The sequence below is a fragment of the Lithobates pipiens genome, unplaced genomic scaffold (genome assembly GCF_037356315.1).
Source record: "Lithobates pipiens isolate NorthernLeopardFrog02 unplaced genomic scaffold, aLitPip1_a1.2 Scaffold_30, whole genome shotgun sequence".
In the NCBI taxonomy this organism is placed as follows: Eukaryota; Metazoa; Chordata; class Amphibia; order Anura; family Ranidae; genus Lithobates; species Lithobates pipiens.
In genome coordinates, this window is record NW_027507791.1 from 61,436,712 (window position 1) to 61,464,695 (window position 27,984).

The 27,984-nt window shown below is 43.0% G+C and overlaps 1 protein-coding gene across 1 annotated transcript; it reads left to right on the forward strand.

The window, feature by feature from the left end:
* Positions 1-1,943: 1,943 nt before the first annotated feature.
* On the forward strand, positions 1,944-3,797 carry LOC143942224 (E3 SUMO-protein ligase ZBED1-like). Its single transcript, XM_077463476.1, has one exon. It carries the CDS (start codon positions 1,944-1,946, stop codon positions 3,795-3,797), a length of 1,854 nt encoding a protein of 617 aa, XP_077319602.1.
* The last annotated feature ends 24,187 nt before the right edge of the window (positions 3,798-27,984 follow it).

Consider the following 27,984-nt stretch of genomic DNA (forward strand, 5'->3'; position numbering starts at 1 on the left):
AGAGTTCCCCTTCAATATACAAAAGTATTTCTTTATATAATGTTTCTTAATTCTTGGGTACTTCTGATATTGCAACACATATCCTGTTATTCACTTATGTCTTTCTAAAATGTCCTGCCAAGTGACATGATAACATGTCATGATAACATATTATTCTCAAAAATGTTGTTTCCAGATGTTATTATGAAGTTTTCCAGTAATTAATAGCTAAATTGCCAAATTGTCAGAATGACCTTTAAATTTGTTATTGTGTAATTGTATTAGCGCCAAAATGACCATTTGATATATGAAATAGATTATCCTGGAATGTATTACGTAGTCTGTATTCTGGTTGTTTGCCAGTCATAGACTGCAATGCTATTGTTTCTCATAAAAAGCGGTGTTGCGCATGTAATATTCATCACTCCCCATTTGCCAGGAGTGGTCCTCTGTATGGAGATTTTCTGAGTAAATATACATTGAGACCGAATGCAAACTTCGTAGATGTCTGTTATTTTAAGGCTGTACTTATCACTTGGCTAGACTAGAATGCAGTTGATATATATATATATATATATATATATATATATATACATAGGAGACAGTATATATATTTAATGCACTGTAGATCACTGAATCACCTGTTTGCCTGCCTGAAAGTATATTTGAAAACGTACACCAGGAATTGCCTGCAGTCAGATATAGGCTTGGCTAGACTAGAATGCAGTATATATATATATTAGGGCTGCGGAAATTAACGATTAATTGTTCGATTAATCGTTAATTTCTTTGATCGATCAAAATTATTTTGATCGAGGACGATCCGCGGAGTGAGCTCCGCGGTCACGCCCATAGGAAAGGCCGCGGCTTCGGCCTAGCTCCGGAGCCGCGGCCATCTTGGTCCACCCGACGGCGGCTTAGTAGTGGCGCGCTGACGTCATCATCGCCCGCCTGTTTGTTCCGTCTACTCTGAAGATGGATGGGTCTGCCTGCTGTCTATTCCGGACAGAGCAGACAATCGTTAATATTAAGGTATTGGGGAGATGTGGGCAGTAAATTATGGGGTAGATGTGGACATTACAATATGGCAGAAATGTGGGCAGTACAGTATGGCAGAGATTTGGGCAGTACAGTATGGCGGAGATGTGGGCAGTACAGTATGGCAGAGATGTGGGCAGTACAGTATGGCAGAGATGTGGGCAGTACAGTATGGCGGAGATGTGGGCAGTACAGTATGGCAGAGATGTGGGCAGTACAGTATGGCAGAGATGTGGGCAGTACAGTATGGCGGAGATGTGGACATTACAGTATGGGGGGAGATGTGGACAGTACAGTATGGCGGGAGATGTGGATATTACAGTATGGCGGGAGATGTGGATATTACAGTATGGCGGGAGATGTGGGTATTGCAGTATGGGGGGAGATGTGGATATTACAGTATGGCGGGAGATGTGGGTATTGCAGTATGGGGGGAGATGTGGATATTACAGTGGGGACTATATATGGTGGTGTTCCGAAAAATTATCCAATCCGTGACTCTGATCTGAGGAATGATCCAAACTGTGAGTTTTTTGATCTGTTGCACCCTTAATGTCCGTGACATCACCGGACAGCCTGGACAGTGTATATTTTTTGTGGAAATTGAAATTCCTTAGTGTTCAGCTTGCATACGGGGGGGGGGGGGTTTATTAATTTTTGCACTGATTGCATATTTCTTTCTGCTTTTATAGCCTGGACAGTGAGACTTACCCTGCTGAATGCGTGCAAACTGCACCCACTGGATTGCGATACCTTTGTATCTGTGGAGCAGGAGGATGCATCAGGCTCCATCAAGGGAAGGGGGCAAAAAGGGAAACGTTCTGTGAGAACTTGAAAACCTCCACTGTTAACAGTGTGACGGAAAGAGATCCTTGGCGTTCTATATAAAATTTTAATTTACATAGATGTTTAGACAGTAAACAACAATGGCGAGCAATGAAAGCAACGTTGCAGTTAAGCATATAAGCGGAAAGTTGAGCAAGCATTTCATTTTTAGACTAACTGCTGATGGCAAAGTAGACGATGGCAACAAAGTTTACTGCATTCACTGCAATAAACAGTTTGCTTTTCGTGGTTCAAATACATCGCTGACGTACCACCTACAGCACAAACATCCACTTAAGTATCAACACGTTGTCAACAGTGACCGGCAGAAGAGTTCTTCAGTACAATCAATATCTAATTTCTTGTCGTCTCAGTCAAACAAGCCTATAAGTGACAAAGTTTCTGCGGACTTGAAAATTGCTATTGCTCAGTGGATTGCCAGTTCAGGACGTCCAACAGCAATTGTGGAAGATGATGGACTACAAACAGTACTACGTATAGCTCTTCAAAACCAGACTTATAAGTTACCCACTCGCCGTACCATCGACGCTGTAATTGGTCAGATGTACAACGAGAAACTAACACAGCATAAGAAAGCTATAGAAAGTATTCACAGTATTGCTCTCGCTACTGACTTTTGGACCTCAAACAACAATGAATCATACTGTGGTATAACAGGACACTGGATTGATTCCGACTGGAAACTGAGATCAGTAGCTTTAGGTTGCTTACTTGTGGATGAACGACACACTGCTGAAAACTTTGCCAGTTTCTATAAAGAGTTTGCTGCAACATGGAACATCACTGATAAAATATGCTGTATCATAACGGACAATGCACGAAACATGGTTGCTGCTATCGGACAAACGGATTACAGTCACATACCATGTATCGCACATTGTCTTCAACTTAGCATATTAGCAGGTTTGAAGGCAGCTGACTCATCACCTCTTGTGGCAAAATGTCGACACTTAGTTGGACATTTCAAGCACAGCTCGGCCAACACATCTGAACTGAAGAGCAGCCATTCCAGTGTCTCTTCGCCGAAAGATGTCATGTTCCACAAATTGCAACAGGATGTGGCAACTCGTTGGAACAGTACCTACATGATGTTAGCCAGATTGCTGGAAGTCAAAGATGCCATAATGCAGTATCACATTGATCATCCAAAAAACTACAGTGGACCAAAACTGACAGAGTCAGATTGGGACAAAATGGCCAAATATACATCAGTCTTAGGTTCACTTGCAGATGCTACGGAATATGTTGGGGGGGAACAATATGCGACATGTTCTGCCGTTCTTCCATTACAGGCCTTTTTGCGTAGACTGTTAATAGTTAATGATGACGATCCAGGTTATATTGAACGATTCAAAACTGCAACATTGAACGGCTTCACAAACAGAATTGAAGGCATTGATGCTTTGACAATATTGCAAATGGCTGTGGCTTTAGATCCACGTTACAAGAAACTCACCTGTTTAAGAAGAGAGAAACGCGAAGCAGTGTGGACAGCATTGTCGAATGCATGCAGGGCCTTCCACGATAGAACACAGCCAGCAGGACGTCCAACAGACTTAGAAGGAAAAAGCAATGATGAGACAAAAGTACCTGTGCCGAAGAAACAAAAACTTACTCTGTTGCTGAGCGACTCTGAATCACAATCCTCAGCTGACGAATCAGATGCAGTACACAGTGTACAGGCCGAGCTGACGCGGTACCAAGTAGAAGCTCCCATTCCAGAAACGGAGGATCCGCTCATGTGGTGGAAACTTAATAACCATCGTTTTCCTGTCCTAAGCAGTTTTGTGCAGACAATTCTTTGTGTACCGGCAACATCTGTTCCGTGTGAAAGACTGTTCAGTTCTTCAGGGTATATCGTAAATAAAATGCGATCCTGTCTGCTTCCAGAAAATGTAAACACCCTGGTATGTCTTCGTGACTGGCTAAAGTGATGCCTAGATATACTAGATACGTTTTATAAGTTAAACTAACTTTCTACATTGTTCTTTAAGTTTAATAAAAAAAAAATTGAAAAAACTGTATGTGCGTTTATAATTAATCGAAATTAATCGATTAATCGATAAAAAAAAAAATAGATTAATCGAACACAAAAATTTTAATCAGTAACAGCCCTAATATATATATATATATATATATATATATATATATATATATATATATATATATATATATATATATGAGACTGTATATATATTTAATGCGCGGCAGATCACCTGATTGAAAGTGTATTTGAGAACGTATGATAGCAATGGCCTGCAGTCAGATCTAGCTACACAGGATACAGTATATATATATATATATATATATATATATATATATATATATATATATATATATATATATATATATATATATATAAAGCTGGGATGTGTGTGTGTGTGTATATACTGAATCAACTGCCTGCCTGAAGTATATTAGAAACAATACACCAGGAACGGTTTGCAGTGAGATCTAGCTAAACTGGATACAGTCTGCGTGATTATATATATATATATATATATATATATTGGCATTGGGGAATGTTCAGCTCAGTGATAGATACGTTTTTCTGTAGTGAGTCCACATCACACAGGCATTTATAGTTAGGTTAAGGTCCTGGTAGCCCACATTTATTAAATTAACAAAAAAACAAAACAATCAGTAGATCCACCAAGGATTCCCATGCAGGGGTTAACACGTCATTCAAACAAAATTGAAAATGCACGCCCATCTGGCTACTCATCAACAGCCCTGCTGTTATAGGTACTGGTAACTCAAACCACCAGATCTTGCATACAACTTTGGCCTCCTTAAAGCTTCAAGCCCCCCAATGCACACAGCTTCTGGCTCCTTGGATTTGAATGCACACAGCTTTGAGGCCCTTCAATACACACAGCTTCTGGCTCCTTGGACACACACAGCTTTGAAGCCCTTCAAAGCACATAGCTTTGAGCTTCTAAATACACACAGCAACTATCCTCACACAGAGATACTCACTAGCAGTCACTGCTCCAACTCCACCTTCCTCTTTCTTCTGCTCTCACCAGCCCATCGTTATATGGGCTATGTGCACCTGGGCTGTCCATAAGACCCGGACACAGGTCCCACCCAAAACAGAGCCCCTTCAAGAAATAGCACGATCTGGAGAAAACTGCCAGAGCAGTTTTCAAATCTAAGCTCTGTAGCTCTGCAGTCCACTGATATGCAGACTCTTTGTCCAATTTAACCCCATTTTATATATATATATATATATATATATATACACACATACTAAATACACTGCAGCTAACTGAATCAACTGTCTGCCTGAAGTATATTAGAAGCAGTACACCAGGAACGGTTTGCAGTGAGATCTAGCTAAACTGGATACAGTGTGTATATGTATATATATATATATATATATATATATATATATATATATATATATATATAATATGCTAAATACACTGTAGCTAACTGAATAAACTGCCTGCTCAAAGTAAATGAAATGACACTGTCTCTCTCTCTGTCTCTCTCTCCACCAAGAGCACACTACACAAGGCTGAAATGCAGACGGCCTTATATAGTGTGGGGTGTGGACTTAACCCCCTGAGCCATAATTGGCCGAAGGCACCCTGCCTTTGGCCAATTATGGCTCTCTTTGCTGACGGTGCTGTGATTGGCCAAAGTGTGCGGGTCATAGTGCATGCTTGGCCAATGATCAGCATTCGCGCCAAATTCGTGTGGCATGTCACGCCCCATAATTTTAGAACTTCATTAAATGATCAAACAGCTGATGTTCGAGTCAAACTCATGCTCGACTCGGACAGAAAGCTCATCCCTAGTTATTACCAGATATTTCTGTTTCAGACATTGGCACTATGGAAGTGTATATTTCTATGTATATGAAATTTAATGTAAACATGTATCTATGCATTATTATTAACCGATTCAGCCCCGGAAGATTTTACCCCCTTCCTGACCAGAGCACTTTTTGCGATTCGGCACTGCATCGCTTTAACTGATAATTGCGTGGCCGTGCGACGTTGCACCAATATTTCTATAATAAATATCCCCAAAAAATATATAAAAACACACATTTTTTCCTCAGGTTAGGCCGATATGTATTCTTCTACATATTTTTGGTTAAAAAAAATGCACAAAAGTTAAAGTCTACAAAATAGGGGATAGTTTTATGGCATTATTCATTTTTTTATTAGTAATGGTGGCGATCTGCGATTTTTATCATGACTGTGACATGATGGTGGACACATCAGACACTTTGACATATTTTTGGGACCATTGTCATTTATACAGCGATCACTGCTATTAAAATGCACTGATTAATGTGTAATTTACACTATCAGGGAAGGGGTTAAACACTAGGGGGTGATCAAGGGGTTAATCGTGTTCCCTCTCTGTGTTCTAACTGAATGGGGAGGGGGACTGTCTAGGGGAGAGGACAGATCGCTCTTCATACTTTGTGTGAACAGACGATCAGTCTCTTCTCCCCTCAGAGAACTGGGGTCTGTGTGTTTACACACACAGATCCCAGTTCTCGTGTGTCACGAGCGATCGCAGGAGCCCAGCGGTCATTGGGACCGCCGGGCACTCGCATCAGCTCCCGGGGCGAGCAGCAGGCACGTGCGCCACTAGTGGCCACAGGGCGAAGCGACGTTACACAACGCCGTTTCACCCAGCCGTGCCATTCTGCTGCAGTAAAACTGCGGCGGCTGGTCAGCAAGTGATTAAATACTATTCACCACTCTATTCATTTTGTTACCATGAGCTTCATACAAAGTCCCACCCTTTTTGTTGCATTTTTGCTGCTTTTCCTCTTAATGATAGGGATGGAGGCACATGACCATACCTAGCCATGGCTTCATTTAAAGTTCCAAATTCCCCAGTTCCCGCCTTTTTATGATTGGATGACATTGTCAGTATGGTGCTGTTTTTATGGTCCAATTTGGCAAGTTGAGGTAGTGTTACTGACCAAGCTGTGATGTAGCTGAAGTGAAGGTGGAGGATCTGTATATGCTGACAAGGGTGCTTGAATCACAAGACTAGCTACATAAAATTAGAATAAAACAGACACCATATGTATTTACCGTGCCTTGAAAAAGTATTCATATCCCTTGAAATTTTCCAAATTTTGTCATGTTACAACCAGAAGTGTAAATGTATTTTATTGGGATTTTATGTGATAGGCCAACAAAAATGGCACATAATTGTGAAATGGAAGGAAAATTGCTTTCAATTTTTATTTTTTTTTACAAATAAATATGTGAAAAGTGTGGCATGCATTTGTATTCAGCCCCATTTACTCTGATACCCCATAACTGTTTAGAAACCTGTTATACCGCGTACACACAATCAAAATTCTCGTCGGAAAAAGCTCTGACCGTTTTCCCATTGGAATTCTGACAGAATTCCACTCAAACTGTCTTGCCTACACATGGTCACACCAAATTCCGACCGGCAAGAAAGCGGTGACGTACAACACGTAAGACGGGACTAGAAAAAGGAAGTTCAATACCTAGTAGCCAATAGCTTCCATCTCATAGTTGAATCTGAGCATGCGTGAGTTTTTTTGCGCGTCGGAATTGCATACACATGATCGGAATTTCCAATAGAAAGTTTTTCCATCTGGAAAATTGAGAACATGCTATCAAATTTTTGCAGGCAGGAATGCGGGCAGCTAAATTCCGATGGAACATACACACGGTCGCATTTTCCGATGAAAAGCTCTCATCGGTCTTTTGCTGGCCAAAATGCCGGTTGTGTGTACGCAGCATTAGAGTCTGCAAAAGACTTGAGACTGGGGCTGAGGTTCACCTTTCAGCAGGACAATGACCCTAAACATACAGCCAGAGCTACAATGGAATGGTAACATATTCATCTATTAGAATGGCCCAGTCAAAGTCCAGATCTAAATCCAATTGAGAATATGTGTCAAGACTTAAAAATTGCCATTCACAGATGCTCTCTGTCCAATCTGACAGAGCTTGAGCTGTTTTGCAAAGAAGAATGGGCAAAAATTACACTCTCTAGCAAAGCTGGTAAAGACATACCCAAAAAGACTTACAGCTGTAAGGTTGTTCTACAAAGTATTGACTCAGGGGGCTGAAAAAAAATGCCACACTTTTCACATATTTATTTGTTAAAAAATTGGCACATTTCACAATTATGTGCCAATTTATGTTGGTTTATCACATAAAATCACAATAAAATAAATTTACTGTATGCTTTTGGTTGTAACATGACAAAATGTGGAAAATGTCAAGGGGTATGAATACTTTTTCAAGGCACTGTAGCTGCGTGCTAAGATATCGTTAAGTGCGGATTTTTCAATCTTAAATAAAAGAGGCCTGAACATGAACAGGACAGGATATGGAGTTCTTAGATTTCTATATGTGTCAATTTCCCCTAAGTAGAGAATGGGAGGTCCTAAACAGTATTCTACATGCAGGTTTGTGGTCCATGACCTAACCACCAATTTACAGATTTTTTTTCTGTATGTTGCTTCTTAAGAACAATTATGAAGCTGATGCTGCCACTGCTTCTGTATTTTAACGGTAAGAATGCTTTTTTGTAGATATTGTAATCTGGGTATTATTAGGCTATTCAAAGACTTTTGGGGGATATCTGGTGGCATAGAGAGCAGGTTTGAAGACTTAGAGGTTTGGGGAATGTGTAATAGTATGGAGAAGGGCAATAAAAGGCCATTCAAAGCCCCTGTACACATGGTCGGAGATTCTGCCAACCAAATCCGTCGGATTTTGTCCGTCAGATTTAGTCTGACGGATTGTGTCCGAAACTGTTGCATACACACGGTCGGACTAAGTTGTCGAAAAATCCGATCATTCAGAACGTGATGACGTAATTTCGTTACGATGGGACTACGTTCAGGCCAGTAGCCAATAGCTTTGATGTAGTAATTTGATCTGAGCATGCGTGGCACTTGGTCCGATCAAAATTCTCTACACATGATCGGATTACGTCCGACCGGCCCAGTTGGTCAGGAAATATTTCCAACATGTTGGAAAATTGGGTCCGACGGAGATTCGGATGGAATCAGTCCAATGCATACCACAAACAGTCGGATTATCTGACGACACGGTCCGATAAGACGCATTCCGACGGATTCTCTGACCGTGTGTACGTGGCAAAAGACTTAGAGAGTTGGGGAATGTCTGGTGGCATGGAGGAGGGCATTTCAGAGATGGAATGACAAAAGATTCATTCTAAAATATGAGGAAGAAGAGTCCCAGAAACAAGGAGCCTCAACAGAGAAGTCTTGTAGGTGAATGAGAAGTGGTGATCAGAAAGGTAAAAATTGTGAGTTATCAAAGCAAAGGTTCCACATGAGTTTAAACCTGAAGACCAATGAGAATCTTTATTTAAAAAAATAAATAAAAAAAGCATAAGATTGTTTTGGATGTTATACCTGAGGACTAGGATTAAATAGGACTTGCAAATAATTCTTTGTTTGAGGCACCCATGACTTATTATCTCTAACATTGTCTTGCAGTGACCATTGCCCAGGTTGTTCTTTATCAGCCGCAAAACAGGGTGTCAGTGGAGGTCGGTGCTACTGCAGTTATCCTCTGTACATCCAGCGATTCCTTAGATGCAGGAACTGGTATCACCTGGTATCTACGGAGAAGAACCGATAAGGCTCCTCTACGGGTTAAATCCTGTTTAGCTGACAATGACAAGCATAAATATATATGTAAGTCAGAAAACCACAAGGCAAGACTGGAAATATACAATGTGAGTCTGGAGGATTCTGGAGTATATTACTGTATGTTTAGCTATACAGCTGTGCTGAGAGTGCTTGGCAATGGGACAACTCTTATAGTTGAAGGTGAGATATAATTAGATATTATACCACAAAATAAACAATGTTGAGTAATAAAACAAAAGTTTACTAAAAATGTTCATGAGGTTTTATCAATTAAAATGGGCAGGATTTGACTGTAACGTTAAAATACATAAAGTTTGTATGCTTTCCCCAAAATTGTGTACATTTCACCTAGATGTTCTGGTATTCACCCACTTTCCACATTCACTTTGAGTTTCACTTATTTACAGTGCCTTGCAAAAGTATTCGGCCCCCTCGCTTGCACAGTGCTCCTTGGGATGTTTAAAGCTTGGGAAATCTTTTTGTATCCAAATCCGGCTTTAAACTTCTCCAGAACAGTATTACGGACCTGCCTGGTGTGTTCCTTGGTCTTCATGATGCTCTCTTCGCTTTCAACAGAACCCTGAGACTATCACAGAGCAGATGCATTTATACAGAGACTTGATTACACACAGGTGGATTCTATTTACCACCATCAGTCATTTAGGACAACATTGGATCATTCAGAGATCCTCGCTGAACTTCTGGAGTGAGTTTGCTGCACTGAAAGTAAAGGGGGCCGAATAATTTTGCACGCACCACTTTTCAGTTTTTTATTTGCTAAAAAAATTTAAAATATCCAATAGATTTCGTTCCACTTCACAATTGTGTCCCACTTGTTGGTGATTCTTCACAAAAAATTTAAATTTTATATCTCCATGTTTGAAGCCTGAAATGTGGCAAAAGGTTGAAAAGTTCAAGGGGGCCGAATACTTTCGCAAGGCACTGTAAATGTCCCAAACAGAACTGTATTTCTATATAAAGGTCTAGATTTTCTTATTAATGTTTGTATGAAAAATCTTGTAAGTGCATTTGATAACACCATCAGAGACTTAATGAATGCTGTCTAAAAGTACTTGAAAACGTAATTTGCTTTTATCTTCGATTAGAGAAAGAATGGAATTTCACAAATGAAACCCACATTAACTAATAGAATTTTGTTCATTTGAAGAAAATGTTTCATCCCGCTTAAATTCTTTTTCATCACTATGGTAAAAACAATTGACCTTTTGACCCCCATTAACTACTAGAAAATTAATATCTAACTATTAGAAAAAAATAAATAAATCCAAAATCAAATGTTGAGTCTACAGGACAGAAAGTGAAAAATGTTCTTAATGAATCACTGATAGTTTTTCGTTTTTTTTTAAATAACAGCATATTTAATCCCCTTTACGATCTAAAAAATAAAAATAGCTTTAAAAATAAGAAAACCTGTATGTATTTGGGCTGTCACTGTATATCACGGCGTATGATTTGACTCAAAAGCTAATATTAGCACATAGATTGAAGTGTGATTAAAGTGTATACCATCCCAAACACAAATTTTCCTTTAAAATACTTACTAATCTTTCTTTTTCCCCACAAGTTTTGTAGAAGCTTGAATTGACCCATCTCATAACAATATCATCTATTGTTTTATCTTGTTTCCCCTTTCATAATCGAAACATAGAAAACACATTGCTATCCTTTAAGCACCTGAACTTAGAGTAGTCTGTATAATCTTACTGTATATTGTATATGCATGTTATAGGTGCAATGGTTTTTACAGCCCTACCAGAGTGTTTTGCTTCAAAAGTATTTCTTTATATTTATATATATATATATATATATATATATATATATATATATATATATATATATATATATATATACTGTATATATATATATATATATATATATATTTATATATATATATATATATATATATATATATATATATATATATATATATTATATATATATATATATTTATATATATATATATATATATATATATATATATATTATATATATATATTATATATATATATTTTATATATATATATATATTATATATTTTATATATATATATATATATATATATATATATATTATATATTTTATATATATATATATATATATATATATATATATATATATATATATATATATATATATATATATATATATATATATATTTATATATATATATATATATATATATATATATATATATATATATATTATATATATATATTATATATATATATATATATATTTTATATATATATATATATTATATATTTTATATATATATATATATATATATATATATATATATATATTATATATTTTATATATATATATATATATATATATATATATATATATATGAAAAAAATATTCCTCTATTGGGAATATAAGAGAAAACTCTGAAGCACAGCTGAGCAGCATCTGAGGCTTCCTCTCTCTTAGGCATCAGTTATGGATGTTACCGAATGCACAAACTCCACCTCCCATATTGAAATAACAGGAAGTGGCAAAGTTTGTATAATGATGTCACAGACCCCAAAGTCTAACATAGTGTCATCTAGTGGTTGAACATAAAAATGTCACTATTAAAAAATCCCAATTCATAAAGGAAAGAAAAAAATCTAAAAATATAATATACATACTACTGACAAAATAGCAAATTCATAAAAATATGACATTAACACTAGATGTTTAAAAATGAATACTAAAAAATAAAACTAAACCGAATTATGAAACAAAAGCAACTCGAGGCTCAGTTCAAGGTGCACAAATTAAATGAATTAAAACTAAAAAACAGGGGGGTGATGACCACTTAAATACAGTCCCAAATCCATATACAGTAAGCGTAATTATTTACCCAAATTTGATAAGCGTTACCCCGGTTACAGTGACTAACCCATAAAAAATGTACTAAACAGCTGGTCATCTAATTGTGTCTTCCTCCTATGGGAGGGCAGCAATTCCAAACTCTTTGAATTCATGGCGATGCTTAATAATAAAAGGGACATCAAATTAAATGTTGCGTCCAGCATGGAGGAAATCAATTTTCTGGATCTCAAGATTTTGGTTTAGGGGGAGAGGTTTGCTACGACCACTTTTTTCAAATACATTGACAGAAATTTCTATATTCCCTCAGACAGCTGCCACTCTTAACCTTGGTGCCTTGGAGTAAATTTATGCAATCAGGCGTAGATGTACTATGATTACTATTATACGTGACACAATATAATTTGTATGGGAGTTAGATAGGATGCCTCTGTTAGTGGAAAAACAGCCAGATGAAATCAATACTAAGGTCTCTCTCCCATTTCTAACCACCTTTTCTGTACAACACCAGAATATTAAGAAGCCAATACAAAAACATTTGCATGGGTAGTGATCAAGTACTTGGTACTTGCTGGCCGTGTTATTGAGCCACAACATGGAGAAGAGTTGGTGGAGTGGATAATGAAGCCGTCCTCATCCTCCGTCACTCAGGCTCATAGTAGTTTGCCTTCCAATGCAGCTGCCAAAGCAGCCTATTCCACTAGCTCCTTGTCCACAGTTGCTCCTTCCGTAGCCCCACCATCATGCACAGAGGAGTCCCCAGAATTATTAAACCACAGTGTAGGGTACATGCTGCTGGAGGATGTGCAGTGATTTGAAGGCTCCGATGTTTGTTCCCAGGTTGAGGAAGGGAGTAACATGAGCCTAGAGAGAGGGGGTGCCACAGAAGGACAAAAAACTGGCAGTCATGTTCCCCCAGCTGCAGCATACTACCAAGTTTGCTCCAGTGAGGAGGAGAGAGGGGATGATGAGGTCACTGACTGTACTTGGGTGCCTGAGAGGAGGAGGAGGCACAACTCCAACGAGGCAGGATGTCCTCTAGGGGGCAGCCACCCTATTGCATCACACTGCATAACTCCGCTGGTGAAGGGCACTGCTGACTCCCCGCTGACTTTTAAAAGTTCCTTGATGTGTGCCTTTTTTGACGTGTGCAGCAGATTGCACTGTTGCTATTTGCAACCTATGTCTGAAGTGGATCAAGCGTGGCCAGAACAGCAGCTGCTTGGGCATCACATGCTTGATTAGACATATGACGACCTGCTATGCAGTCCATTGGCAGCAGCACCTGAAAGACCCACATCATAGAAAAAGGTATACTCCTCATCTGGCATCTCAAACCCTACTATACCTCCAGTTCTCTCAAAAACCTGCACTGAGAGTATTGAAGGTAAAGCAATAGGTGGCACAAGTACTTGCAGCCAATCTGCTAGCAGTACACTACCAGTTGATTTCAGCAGGCAAATTTCCCTACCCCAGATGCTGAACCGTAAAAATAAATTCGGTCCCAGCCATCCACATGCTCAGCATCTAAATGCTAGCTTGGCCAAATTGCTAGCACTGCAACTGCTGCCCTTTCAGCTGTTAGACTCAGCCCCCTTTCGTAAATTTGTTATATGTGCTGTACCATAGTGGCAGGTTCCAAAACGCATTTCTTTTCACCTACGGTCATTGCGACTCTCTACTGCCATGTGGAAGGCAATGTTTTGGCCTTGTTGGACAGGGCAGTCAGCAGTAAGGTTCATATTACCACTGACTTATGGTTCAGCAGGCATGGGCAGGGATGTTACCTTTCCTTCACGGTGCCCTGGGTAACTCTGCTGAAAGCTGGGATGAATGCAGGACAGGGTTCAGTATTGGAGCTTGTTCCACCACCATGCCTCCAAAAAGCTAATGGTGATTCTGCCACAACATCTGTATGCTACACTCCCTCCTCTTCTTCTTCCTCCATGGCCTCTTCTGCAGAATTGTCCTCTGAACCAGCAGTGCTCCCTAAACGCTCAAGGGGCTACGCAAGCAGTCAGGCAAAAAGATGTCATACGGTGCTTGAGTTGGTCTGCCTAGAGGACAGGAGCCACACTGAGGCAGAGATTCTGTCAGCTTTGCAGGTGCAGGCTCAGAGTTGGTTCATGCCATGCCAGCTTCAGCCAGGAATGGTTGTATGCGTCAATGGCATCAACCTTCTCTCCACCCTCCGACAGGGACACTTGACTCATGTTCCATGCTTGGCACATGTCATGAATTTGGTGGAGCAGCACTTCTTGGCTAGGTACCCAGGCTTATAAGATCTCCTGAGGCAGGCCAGAAAAGTCTGTGGCCATTTTTGCCGGTCATACAATGCCAGTGCTCAGCTGGCTGACATTCAAAGGGAAAGCAACCTGCCCATCAACTGCCTCATTTGTGGCATATCCACCAGGTGGAACTCAACATTGGCAATGCTGTGTTGGCTGCACACACAGCAGAGGGCCATCAATGAGTACCTGTGCGAATATAGCACCAGGACAGGGTCAGGGGTGCTTGGCTTTTCACCATGCCAGTGGCTACTGATCAAGGATGCATGCACTGTCCTGTCACCATTTGAGGAGGCCATAAGGATGGTGAGCAGTGACAAAGCATGCATCAGTGACACTGTACCTCTAGTTTTCCTGCTGGAGCACATGCTTTGTGGAATCATGGACAGGGCACTTGAGGCAGAACAGCGGGAGGGACTTCTTTTCCTCTCAAGGCCTCCTTTATCCAGATAGCATTCCTGCGGTTCCACCAAACACACAGAAAGAAGAGGAGAGGAGGATTGTGTCAGCATGGATGTGGAGGATAACATACAGCAGTCTTCAAGGGATGGTTGTCAGTCCCCAGAAACCCAAGGAGTTGTACGTGGCTGGGAGGAGGTAGTTACGGATACATGATGACAAGAACATTCAAAGGAGCAGGATCTTTCAAAATCTTTTTATATGTTTTCATTGAAATAAATGACATTACAAAACATCCACAATCACATATAATATCCCTACATCCACAATTAAATATAACATATAACATTCCTAGAATAAGTATACTACAAAAATATTTAAAATATCCTTTAATCAGAATCAACAATTTTTCTAAAATGAACAACATTTTTAACCGTGTATGTGGTTTTCGTTCGGTAAAGTCCATTCATTTCAAAATCAAATATTTAAATCAAACGTAATCTTTAAAAAACAACAATTTAATGTTCTGAGAATTTTTATAAAAATGTTCCTAAAGCCGCGTAGCCGTCTGTCCGACGTACTTAGTCTGGCAGACGTCCGCCAAACTGTCCGTCGGAATTTTCGAACGGACTACTTGCCCACACACGGCACTTTTTCAGCGGACTAATACGGCGTACTAAGTCCGCCGTACTTTCGAAATGAACGGACTCGCCCACACACGCGGAGGAAAGTCCGCTCATTTCGAGCACGTCTCCAGGTAGGCAGGGCCCGCGAAGGAGACGTCGCTGGCCCCGCCGCCTGGTATGGACTTAAAGGGGAACACCAACGCCGAAAAAAATCGGCGTGGGGGTCCCCCCAAGTCCACAACAGACCCTTGTCCGAGCACGCTACCCGGCCGGCCAGGAAAGGGGGCGAGCGAGTGCCCCCCCCCCACCTGAGCCGTACCAGGCTGCGTGCCCTCAACATGGGGGGTGCCTTGGGGAAGGGGGGGCCGCGCGGCCCCCCCACCCCAAAGCACCTTGTCCCCATGTTGATGAGGACAAGGGCCTCTTCCGACAACCCTGGCCGTTGGTTGTCGGGGTCTGCGGGCGGGGGGCTTATCGGAATCCGGGAGACCCCTTTAATAAGGGGGCCCCCGGATACCGGCCCCCCACCCTATGTGAATGAGTATGGGGTACAATGTACCCCTACCCATTCACCTGTAAAATAAAAGTACAAAAAAAAGCACAACACACGAGATAAAATACTTTATTGCACAGCTCCGGGGGTCTTCCGTCTTCGGGGGTCTTCTCGCCGGACTCCTCTGCTATCTTCTTGTAGCTCTTTTGCTAGCGGAGGAGTCCGGCTTTCTTCCTCGCCACCAGCCTCTTCTCCCGACTTCGGGGGGTCTTGTCCCCCTCTTCGGTTCTTCTGCCGGGCCACCGCGCCTTCTTATAGCTCTTTTACAGGCGGTGGCCCGGTCTTCTGTTGCCGCTGCCGCCTTCCATTCTTCTTCTTCTTCTCCAGGAGATGTTGACTCGACGCTCTCTCCGGCCACAATGCCAGGGACGCGCTGCGCGGCCACTTATATAGGGACAAGGGGCGGTGTCACATGGCTTTATGTCGCGGCCCCCCCTTCCCCAAGGCACCCCCCATGTTGAGGGCACGTGGCCTGGTACGGCTAAGGAGGGGGGGCGCTCGCTCGCCCCCCTTTCCTGGCCGGCCGGGTAGCGTGCTCGGACAAGGGTCTGTTGTGGACTTGGGGGGGACCCCCACGCCGATTTTTTTCGGCGTTGGGGTTCCCCTTTAAGTCCATACATCTCTTTCGCGGGCCCCGCCTACCTGGAGACCCGCTCGAAATGAGCGGACTTTTCTCCGGGCGGGAAAAGTCCGCTCATTTCAAAAGTACGGCGGACTTGCATACACACGGCCGGATTGTCCGCCGAAATGTGAGTACAGTGTGCAAATTTTTGTGCAAACCGAAATTCTAATGCCGCGTACACATGACCAGACTTATGTCCGACAGACTTTCGAAGGAGTTCTGCCGGAGTTCTGACAGAGTTCTGACGGACTTTCCGAATGAGCGGACTTGGCCACACACAATCACACCAAACTGCGACGGATTCGAACGTGATGACGTACGACTCGACTCGAATAAGGAAGTTCATAGCCAGTAGCCAATAGCTGCCCTAGCGTCAGTTTTAGTCCGTCGGAATAGCATACACACGAGCGAATTTTTCGGTAGGAACTGGGTCCGGCAGAGTTCTGGCCGAAAAATTTGAAGCATGTTCCATTTCTAAAGTCTGTCAGACTTTTGCGAATCAAAAGTCCGTTGCAGCCCACACACGATCGAATAGTCTGCCGGAATCATTCCGTCAGACTTTGGATGTTGAAAAGTCCGCTCGTGTGTACGGGGCTTTAGTCCGCCGTACTGTCGGGTCAAAAAAGTATGCCGGAGGCTACACACGGGGGATTGTTTGGCAGACTTGAGTTTGCCGGACTTTTCCACCGGATTGTTTGATCGCGTGTACGCGGCATAAGACTTTTTCTAAGAATTTTGTGAAAATTCTATCCATCTATGGCCAGCTTTAGTTATCACATTGTAGATTTACAGCTATAGGGCTGCAAAGACAGAGGTGCCTAGGCTGAAGGCTTTTTTTTATTTATTTATTTTTATTAGATTTTATTGAAAGACGCTACATACAGAGTATAATTTTAGCAGTAGCAGTATTTCTGTACAGAATAAAATCAGTTATGCAGAAAGTATCAAAGTACGTAACAGAAACAATGTGTCTTATAGCAGATGAAAAGTGGTAACCTTCAGATTAAAAAGGGGGGGGGGGGTAACTGGATGGATCTAAAAAGAAGGGTTCCTAGATTTACCAAGGGAATACCAATGAGTGATCTAAGAGGAGATGTGGGGAGGGGAGAGGAAATAAAAAAAAAAAGAGGTGGGGGAGGGGATGAGCAGCAAGTTCTTGCCAAAGAGGTATCTTGGGAGTAGACTTTGATGCTGTGGCTGTGGAATCGAGGGTAGGATTCTCCATTATGTCATTTGAAGAAGGAGAAGGGGCTGGTAGGCGAGAGATGATCTCGTGCAAGGTTTTGTGTCTCATCGGAAGGTGAGTGTTGTTGTGGGTTTTCTTTCAAATATTTTTATTATCAGTTTACAGACAGAGTACACAGTACGTTGCAAACAGGGTTTGGGTATAGCAGAGTATATAAAACATTGGAACATACAACTTGCGACATCATACACAATAATGCGGTTACAGACAAGCAAAAGGATACGCCGCGTAGAACTGCTAGGAGAGTAATCGCTTAAGTATACAGTCAGAAAGTAAGACAATCCGGTAATATCGGAGTCAAAGAGTTAAGCTACTCTCAACCTCAAGATAAGTAGTGAGTGAAAGAGTAATGGTACTGCGTGGACAAAATTTTCAAATAAAAGGAAGAGAGAAGAAAGAAAGAACAGTAAGAGCACAACGGAAATAAAAGCAGTAAAGTAAGAATGAAAGGAGAGGGGAGATGAAGAATAAGAGGAAAGGAAAGAAGAGGAGTTGGTCAATCGGTCCGCACAGATCCAGGCCTTCCCCAGCAGGAGACCACCACAAATTAGTGAGTAACTTAGGGCTCAAGTAAATAAAGGTCAAAATCCGGGGGTAAAAAGTGTTGTATCCAAGGTTGCCAAACTTTGTAGAATTGGGGCATACGGTCCAGGTGCTTCACCTCTAATTTGGAGTGAGTCATGGCCCGTGTAACCCTATTCTTCATTTCTGCCACCGGGAGCATAGGGGTTTTCCAGGCCTTGGCTATAGTTTGTTTAGCTGCTGTGGTTAGTTGTAGAAACAGGGCCAATTGACTACGAGTATAGTTGTGGAGTGTAAAGTTGAGTAAGGCCAACGATGGGTCCGGTGCAATAGAGTTTCCCGTAAGGGTCGATGCTATCTGAAAGGCAGCTATCCAAAAGCGTTGCGCTACTGGACAAGACCACTATATATGTATATGCGTGCCTGCAGTGTTACAGCCCCTGAAGCATGTGGCGGGATATCCCGGAACAAACTTGGCTATCCTGGCTGGGACCAAGTACCAGCGCATGAGAACTTTATAATTGGCTTCAGAGGCGATAACATTCTGCGTTGCTTTACTGGTGTTAGTCCAAATTGTGGTCCATGTGTCTACATCAAGGTCTAAATTGAGGTCTGTAGACCAGCCACTGGTATAGGATTGGAGAGATGTAGGGGGAGAGGAGAAATGGGTCTATAGTTGGGAGATAATGCCTGAAGCATGAGGATCTGTTTCGCATATTTGTTCATAAAAAGAGTTACAATCATGCGGGCTAGTAGGTTTAGGTATCGAATTGAGGAAATGGGCAATTTGTAGGTAACGAAAACACTCGCCGTTAGGAATATGGAATTGGGCCTGGAGCATGGGGAAAGGCCTGATACGTCCATTGTTTGTTAGGGTGCAGATTCGATCAAGCCCTGCCCTAGACCAAGCCGCAAATAGGCCAGGCTCACAAAAGACTGGGACAAACGATGGGTGGCCGATGATGGCCGATGATGGAAAGTAAAGGTAAATGTCGAGATTTAAGCCGAAAAGACTTGTGGGTCTCATCCCAGATTCTGAGGGAATGAAGAGTGACCGGGTTACTGAGTCTGTTTCTCTGCGTGGGGGAGAGCCACAGGAGATTGGATATGTTTATCGGGGAAGTGTCTATAGCTTCGAGGCTGACCCATATCGGTACTTCCGTTTTAGCATGGTACAAGGTGAGTTGTGCAAGCTGGGCTGCACAGTAATAATATCTAAAGTTTGGTACTCCTAGCCCCCCTAATGATTTGTGGCGGTACATGGTGGATTTAGAGACTCTGGGTCTAATAGCTCCCCAGATGTATTTGAATACTTTACCTTGAACCAGGCGGTGGTAATATAGTGGGACTCGAATCGGGAGGACTCGGTATAGGTAAAGTAATTTAGGTAACAGCGACATTTTGACTGCCACTATTCGACCCAGCCACGATACACAAAGCGGCTGCCAGGAAGAAAGGAGACCAGTCAATTTCCTGAATAACGGGAGATAATTATATTGGAACAAATGTAACGGGTCTTTCGTTATATGGATACCAAGATATGGGATAGAGGATGAGGACCATTGGAAAGGAAAATTGCTTCGAAGAAGATTAAGCTCGTCCCTCGGCAGAGATACGTCTAGAGCTCTAGACTTGGCCTGATTAACCTCTAAGCCTGAAATAATGGCAAACCTCTCCAATAACTTACATAAATTAGGTAGGGTCGTATGGGGAGCTGTGACAAACAGCAGTGCATCATCTGCAAACAGGCATAACTTATGTGTTGTGTTTGCTATCTCCAATCCTCGAATGTTCGGGTCCGCTCTAATTAGTGCAGCCAAGGGTTCGATAGCTAACGCGAACAACAAGGGGGAGAGGGGACAACCTTGTCTCGTTCCGCGCTGTATGGGGAAGTATTCTGACCTAAAGCCCGCGTAGCGTACATAAGCACGAGGTTGGGTATATAGGGCTCTTATCCAATTGAGAAAGTGAGGACCAAATCCCCAATGTTGAAGTATATACTGTAGGTACGGCCAAGACACTGTATCAATTGCCTTGCGTATATCCAATGAGAGCAAGTGCATGGGAATCTTACGAGTCTTAGCAATATGCTGCAGTAAAATGACCCTCCGGACATTATCACTGGCTTGTCTCTTGGGGATGAACCCAACCTGGTCCTTATGTATCAACTTCCCTATAATTGGATTTAGCCGTAGTGCTAAGACTTTGGCCAGAATTTTGATATCAACGTTAAGTAATGATATCGGCCTAAAGTTGGACCATAAAGTGGGATCTGTGTTTGGTTTAGGAATCATTGAGATAATAGCCGTTAACGCATCTCTGCCAAAGGATTGCTGCCGAAGGAGAGAATTAAAAGATCTAGTTAGAAGGGGGGAGAGGGTGTGGGCAAATTTTTTGTAGTAAGACGCCGGTAAACCATCTGGGCCGGGCCTCTTATTGGGTTTGAGGGACTTAATAGCCGCAAGGATTTCTACATTGGATATAGGTGCTTCTATCGCTGCGCGGTCAGTGTCTGAAAGGTGTGGGAGGGATATCGTGTGGAGAAGAGAATTCGCCTGAGAGCTGGAGAAGGGAGTACCGGGTTCATACAGTTTAGACAGTCGGGTACTAAATTCTGTTAAAATTTTTACAGGGTTATTGGTCAGACCACCTTGTGCCAGCCGAAGCTTAATAGGTTTGAAGGATCTATCAGGTTGCCGTAGGCGCAGTGCTAGGAAAGTATTTGGCTTATTCGCCTTTGTATAAAGTGTATGCGCCGATTTGTGAATTGACTTATCCGCTTCTTCAGCAAGCACAAGATCCAAGGCCAACTTGGCTTTATCTAGAGCAAGTCTATTGGTCTCTGTGGGGTCAGACTGAAAGAGAAGAAAGGAACGCTGATGATCATCTTCTAGCTGTTGTAGATGGGCTTGCTTATATCTTTTAATGTGAGAAGATACCGAAATACATGTACCCCGGATAACTGGTTTATGGGCTTCCCAGAGAAGGGTAGGAGATATTCCCGGGGTGTCATTGAGAGATATATAGTAATTTAAAGCCGTTTGAATATCTAAGCAGTAGGATGGGTTTGAAAGCTGGATTTCACTTAAGGACCATGTTCTATCTGAGTTCTACGGAATTATTGATGAAACTGTCGTGATCACCGCGCTATGGTCAGACCAGGGTATTGGATGGATGCGGGATTGTAAAAGAGTGGGTGCAGCAGTTAGTGGGATAAAGATGTGATCAATCCTCGAGAAGGATTTGTGTGGGTTTGAATAAAAAGTGTAGTTCTTTTTGAGGGGGTTACATTCACGCCATGTATCAATGAGTGTCGCATGAGCGAGTTGCTTGCTTAGTCGTTTAGAGAGAGAAAAGTGTTCCGACGTGTATGGAGATTTATCTAAGTGCGGATGTAGAACTAGGTTAGAATCGCCGCATACAAACAGCGCTCCTCTAGCATGTGTCTGGATTATCTGCAATAGATGTGAGAAAAAGGGGTTAGGATTAGTATTGGGGGCGTAATATGACACAAAGGTGACCTCAGTATCTTGTATATGTCCCAAGACTAATAGATAGCGGCCTTCTGGGTCTCTTACTTCAGACGAGAAAGAGAATAGAAGGGAATGATGAAAGGCTAAAAGGACTCCTCTGTGTTTCGTGGAGGAGGAAGCTGTGTAAACTTGGGGGAATTTGGTATTGAAAAACTTAGGTGTGGTATGGGCCGCAAAATGCGTTTCTTGAAGAGCGACTACTTGGGGCCATGGGAGTTGGTAAGGAGAAGCGAACGTTAGCATTCCCTGGGCTGCACGAACCGATCGACCATAGGAGTAAAGAAGAAACGAAGGGAAAAGACATGGGAGAACTAGGGATAGAATAGAAAATAGAAGAAAGAGAAAGGTGAAGAAAAAGGAGAAAAAGAGCGTTGCATGGAACGGAACCAACCGAACCGAACAACTAAGGGGAACGACAATCAACCCGTTAACTCGCCAGTCAACAGGGGGTCGTACCATCAAAAGGGGGAGCAGTGACAATTCACCGCTGCGAACCGGTAAAATAAACACATACATTTGCGTTTAGAAAACAGTATCAATAACAGAATACGATTCAAACATAAACCAAGCGAATATATCCAGGGAAACAAACAGTGAAACATTGAGGTTATCAAGTAATGTAGGACAATTTAACCTTGCTATGGATAAGTTGAGTTTTGAGGGGCAATAATACCTCAGATAGTAAGGAGGGGAGGAGGGGATGAGGGACAGAAACAGAGGGAAGGGTGGAGAGAAAGGAGGAAAAAGGGAACGGAATGGGGTTAGGGATGGATTTCAGGAGAATAGGTGCAGGCGTAGGCTATAGAAGCATTGTATGACGCTACCATACTGAGAATAATTAACTCGCGAGGGGACGATCAGGCCTACGAGTCGATGACTCGCTAGTCCTGGCCAGATCATCGGCACGCGAGAAAGTATCCAGGTTGGTCGGAGGGTATAACTTAATCTGGTCTAGCTGGGCTACTATCTGGTGCATAGGAAAAGTATAAAGTACTACAAATTTAGCATATATTGCGGCAGGACAATGTGAAAGAAAAGGTCAAGGGCATCAAAACAATAGAGTAAGGTAAAGCACATCTTAGCTAACAGCGTTAACAAATGACTCATGGTAGGGAAGAAGGGGGGGGGGAGAAAAGGGAAAGGGGGGACAAATGGTTTGAGAGGAAAAAATATGGTTAAAGTACTTTGAAGAAAGTGGAAGCGTCCAGGAAGGGATAACCTCAGCATCCAGCAGGGACCATTAAAAGAGTGCAAGCCTGTCGCCAGTCAATGTGGATCTTGTGATAAGTTCAGGCTCCGGCACTAAAAATAGGGAGAACAAAAAACAAGTAACTAAATAAAAGGGATCAGCGAGGTACGAATACCTTAGGGCTAGGAAAGCCCAAACCAGATGAGCGTTTGGGTGTGCCTCGCCGAGGCACAGATAAACCAGAGAGGTCTCGCTGATTCCTCCTCGGAGTAGCCATGTAAGGATGGGGTGCAGCCCGTGCCGGGGTTCGAGGCACCACATCACCCGTTGGAGGAGGTGGGGCTGACGGAGCTAGTTGGAGGTTTTCCAAGAGGGTTTGAAGAATCGCTGGTGTGGAACAGGGATGTTGTTGTCCCTGATATGAGAAGTAGAGAGCAAATGGGAACCGCCAGGCATATTTAATTTGGTGTTGTTGGAGGATTAGCAACTGTGGCTTCATAGCACGTCTCTTCGCAATTGTCAATGGGGCTAAATCCGTGTATAACTGGTAGGTATGGCCCTGGAATTGAAGGTTGTTCTTATCACGGGCTGTAGACATAAGTTGCTCTTTCGTTCGGAAGTAATGCAATTTAACGATGATATCTCGAGGTGGGCCATCTGCTTGACGTCTAGTGAGTGCTCTATGAATTCGATCGAATTCCAATCGTTCGATCGGAATGGAGGGGGATAGCTCTTGAAACAAAGCCGTCGTAAAGGACTGAAGATCGTCTACTGATTCAGGTATTCCTCTCAAACGAAGATTCGACCTTCGTGAACGATTCTCAGCATCCTCCAGTCGGGAGAGCAGAGCGGCGTTCTCCTCTCGGAGAGCCTCTTGTTCTTGTGCTAGTTCACGTAAATTGAGCTCGGTATCGTCGGCCCTGGTTTCCAGGTCTGCTGTGCGTTGGCCCAGCTCACGTATTTCTCGGGAAAGTCTGTCAGTTATCTGATCCGACGTTGTTTTCAACGCTTTTTTGAGCATTAAGTCCATGTGTGCCAAAAAATCGACTGGTAACGTTGGGGAGGCCGGTGGACCAGGTCCCTCTCCGTCTTCCTCGCTACTGCTATCGTGGTCTCAAGGGAGGCTGTGTTGTTGCGCGGCAGCGAGGGCCTTCGCCGCCATTTTAGTGGAAGCGCGCGCCAAGGCCTCTTTAATGGGTTTCTGCTTCTGTTTCCCTTTTTGACCCGTAAGAACCATCCCGGGTGAGGGGCAGCGGGGTGTCCGAGGATCGGAGCAAATTAGGGAATCGATTGCGGCGGAATAAGGCTTTATAGGTCCCGGATCAGCAGCGGTGAGTACGGAGCTCTAACGACTTGCGTCCGCCATGATGAGCTCCGCGCATGCGCCCCGTTGTTGTGGGTTTTGTAGTTGGAGAAAGCATGGAAAGCCATTTGAAACGTACGTTATCAAAGGTTTTCGCCACATCTAGGGTGATGATTGCATGGTCTCCCTCTGGATTGCATTTAGCATGTTCCAGGGCCATCATCACCTTTCTGATGTTCATGATGGCCGTCCTGCCCTTAACAAACCCCGACTGGGTAGGGTGTATCAGAGAGGGGATAATGGAGGCTAATCTAGTGGCAATAATTTTGGAGAGAATCTTGACATCAAGGTTTAAAAGTGAAATAGGTCTATATGAACCTGGTTCTTGTGGGTCCTTCCCCTTTTTTGCTAATAGTTTAATGATGGCTTGGTTACCTGTGGGGAGGTAGGGGCCGCCTGTCCATATGTGGTGATAGACGTTGCAGAGGGTGGGTTCTAGGAGTGATTGTAGGGATTTGTAGAATTCACCCTTGAATCCATCTCTGCCTGGGGCTTTAGAAGGGGCTAGTTTCTGAATGGCAGTTTATATTTCAGGAAGGGAGATGGGTGCGTTTAGAACATCCAATTGGGAGGGAGAGATTTGTGTGAGGGTTATATTCTCAAGAAACTAAAGTGCTGTCGGGTTGTCTATAGGGTTAGTCACGTATAAGGAGGAATAGTAGTGTAACAAGGCTTTGCCTTTTTGTGAGGTTTTGACAGTACCTGATGCGTCTCACAGGGAGGTAATATAGGTCGGTCTGTGGAGTCCCTTACAGAGTCTTGAAAGTAGTTTACCTGCCTTATTGCCAAATTTGTGGAGGGTGGAATATATGTGCGATTTATCAAATGATTGTTTACCTACCTTCCAGATCTTCCTGTTGTTAGGGGAGTCCTCTGTGTACAGGGAACGTTGAGCTTGGTGCAATTGGGAGCTGGCCGTTTTGTAATTTTTAAGTGTGTTTCTTTTGAAAGGGGCCGCATAAGAGATAATGCGTCCTCTGAGGAAGGCCTTGTCTGCTTCCCAGAACAGATTTAGGTTGTCTACATGTGGTGCGTTGGTCGAGGTGTATTCAGACCATGCGATTTCCATGTACACTTGGAAGTTAGAATTTTTGAAGGTAGGAGGGGAAGCGCCACAGTTTGGGACTTGGCTGTAAGTCAGGGTTATCCAGCATTGCTGAGATGGGTGCGGGGTCAGATATAACTATGTCGTGTATGGAAGCATCAGGCATCAGTGGGAAAAGGTTGTCTGAGCAGAAAAGGATAGTCAATTCTAGTGAAGACATTATGGGGTTTAGAGTAGAATGTGAATTCTCTATCAGTTGGGTGAGGAAGGCGCCAAATATCATGAAGATGGAGGGCCAGAAGTGTCGGAGTATTGGGGTCTTGGAGGGGTCGTGGGCGTTTGTGAGAAGTTATGTCATCAATTAGGTGTAGGGTAGTGTTAAAGTCCCCGCCAATTATGTGTGGGAGGTGTAGGATGCAAAAAAGCCAGGTTGTAAGTTCACAAAAAACCTGATTTGTGGGGTTGTTGTGTGCGTAGTTCTCTGGTCCCTATTTGAACATGTGTAGATAAAAGGCGTCCCTGAGAGTCTGAGTCAACAGATAGTACCTTGCAGGGGAGGTTTTTATATATGAGTAATAGAACCCCTGCTTTACGGTCATTTGAGTCAGAGCCTATAACCGTGCCCACCCAGAGTTTTTTCATATTTCAGGAGTGGAGAGGTGGGTTTCCTGGAGTAGGGCAATGACGGTCTTAAGCCTTTTGAGATGGCGAAGAATTTTCATTCTCTTGGATGGGGAACGAAGCGTTGTATGAGTTGATTGAGAGATCACATGTAGGTGTGCTGCGAATACTATCAGGGGTATGTAGGAGTCTATGCTATATGAGAGTGCTGAGCTAGGGTGTTTTGGTGCAAATGAATCACAGGATGGGAGTACGTGAGGGAGTTAAGGATTTAGAAGGAAAGGGGTAAAAGGCAGAAACAATACAACATTACTGAGAAACTTTGCATTTTTCCACATGGAAGTCACTGTGTAGTCCAGCTCCCATTACATGACCCATTGACTGCAGCTGCTAAGCCCACGCATTGGAAGGTAGGTTATGCTGGCAGCTCGGGTTGTGGAGGGGGAGTGTGGTCTGATCTACGCAGGGAGGCCCTGGGAGAAAACTGCATTTTAAGAGAAAAGAAAAAAAGAAAAAAAAAACATTTAAACAAGAATTAACATATTAACATTATGCTTATCAGTATAAAGGTTCGGCCTACCAGTATGTGGGGGATATGCTGAGGGGTAGAGATCAAAGCAGAGTGAGGATTAGGTGAGAGTCATCTCCGCCTGGTCTGGTCCGTAAGGCCGGTTGAGGAGTATTAGTAACAGAGACTGTAGTGCCATTGGAAGGGTTCTCACAATGAGGCGTGGAGCGACGTTGGTCCGGTCCAGAGGCTCTGAATCATTTTGGGGAGTCTTTGCATGGGCTCCTTTGGTCCAGAGCATGGTTGATGGGGGCTATTTTGGACATGGGGCTGAGGCGCGGACCTGTACGAAGTGATCTTAGGAAGGCCTCCGTTTCGAGTGGGTCATGGAAGGAGAGCTGGTCACCATTGGGGGCTTTGAGCCGGAGGATAGCTGGAAAGGCTAGGGTAAATTTGATTTGTCGCTGGTGTAGCTCCATGCATATTTGCTGAAATGCTTTCCTTTTCTTGGATACTTCTATGGAATAGTCTGCGAAGATCAGGATCTTCATTCAACCGATCTGAAGAGATCTGGATTGCCTGTAGTGCTGTAAAATGAGAGCTTTGTCTGAGTAGTTCAGATATTTTGGGATAATGGGTCAGGACGATTTGCGATTAGAGTTAAAGGTTCCCATATGGTGGGCGCGTTCCATGGTGCAGAGGTCTGGGAGGCTTTTGGTATGCGTGTCATGCAAAGGTCCATTAGGGCTGAAGGTTGCAATGATCCTGGGATGCCCACGAAATGTAGGTTGCTCCTTCTGGAGCTATTTTCTAAATCGCCTAATTTTTCTAGAATATATTTGTTCATCTTGTCTTGGGTCTGTTCTGTGGATTGTGCCTGGTAGAGTTCCTCCTCAATGTTAGCTGCTCAGCCTCATTTACTCTGGAGGCATGTTCCCCGGTGCTCAGCCTCATTAAGTCTGGAGGCATTTTCCCCTAGTTGGGCCTGGAGCTTCTGCATGCCTGCGCTGACTGCTTTTTCCACAGAGGCTACTATCATGGGGGAGAGGAGAGCAGCCACAGCCTTGGCAATGAGCTCTATGTGTTGATCACCACCAGTATGCTGTGGGGCAGTGTCATG

What these genes read in the sequence shown, in the direction of transcription:
- LOC143942224 (XM_077463476.1), top strand. Translation starts at nt 1,944, where the DNA reads ATGGCGAGCAATGAAAGCAACGTTGCAGTTAAGCATATAAGCGGAAAG.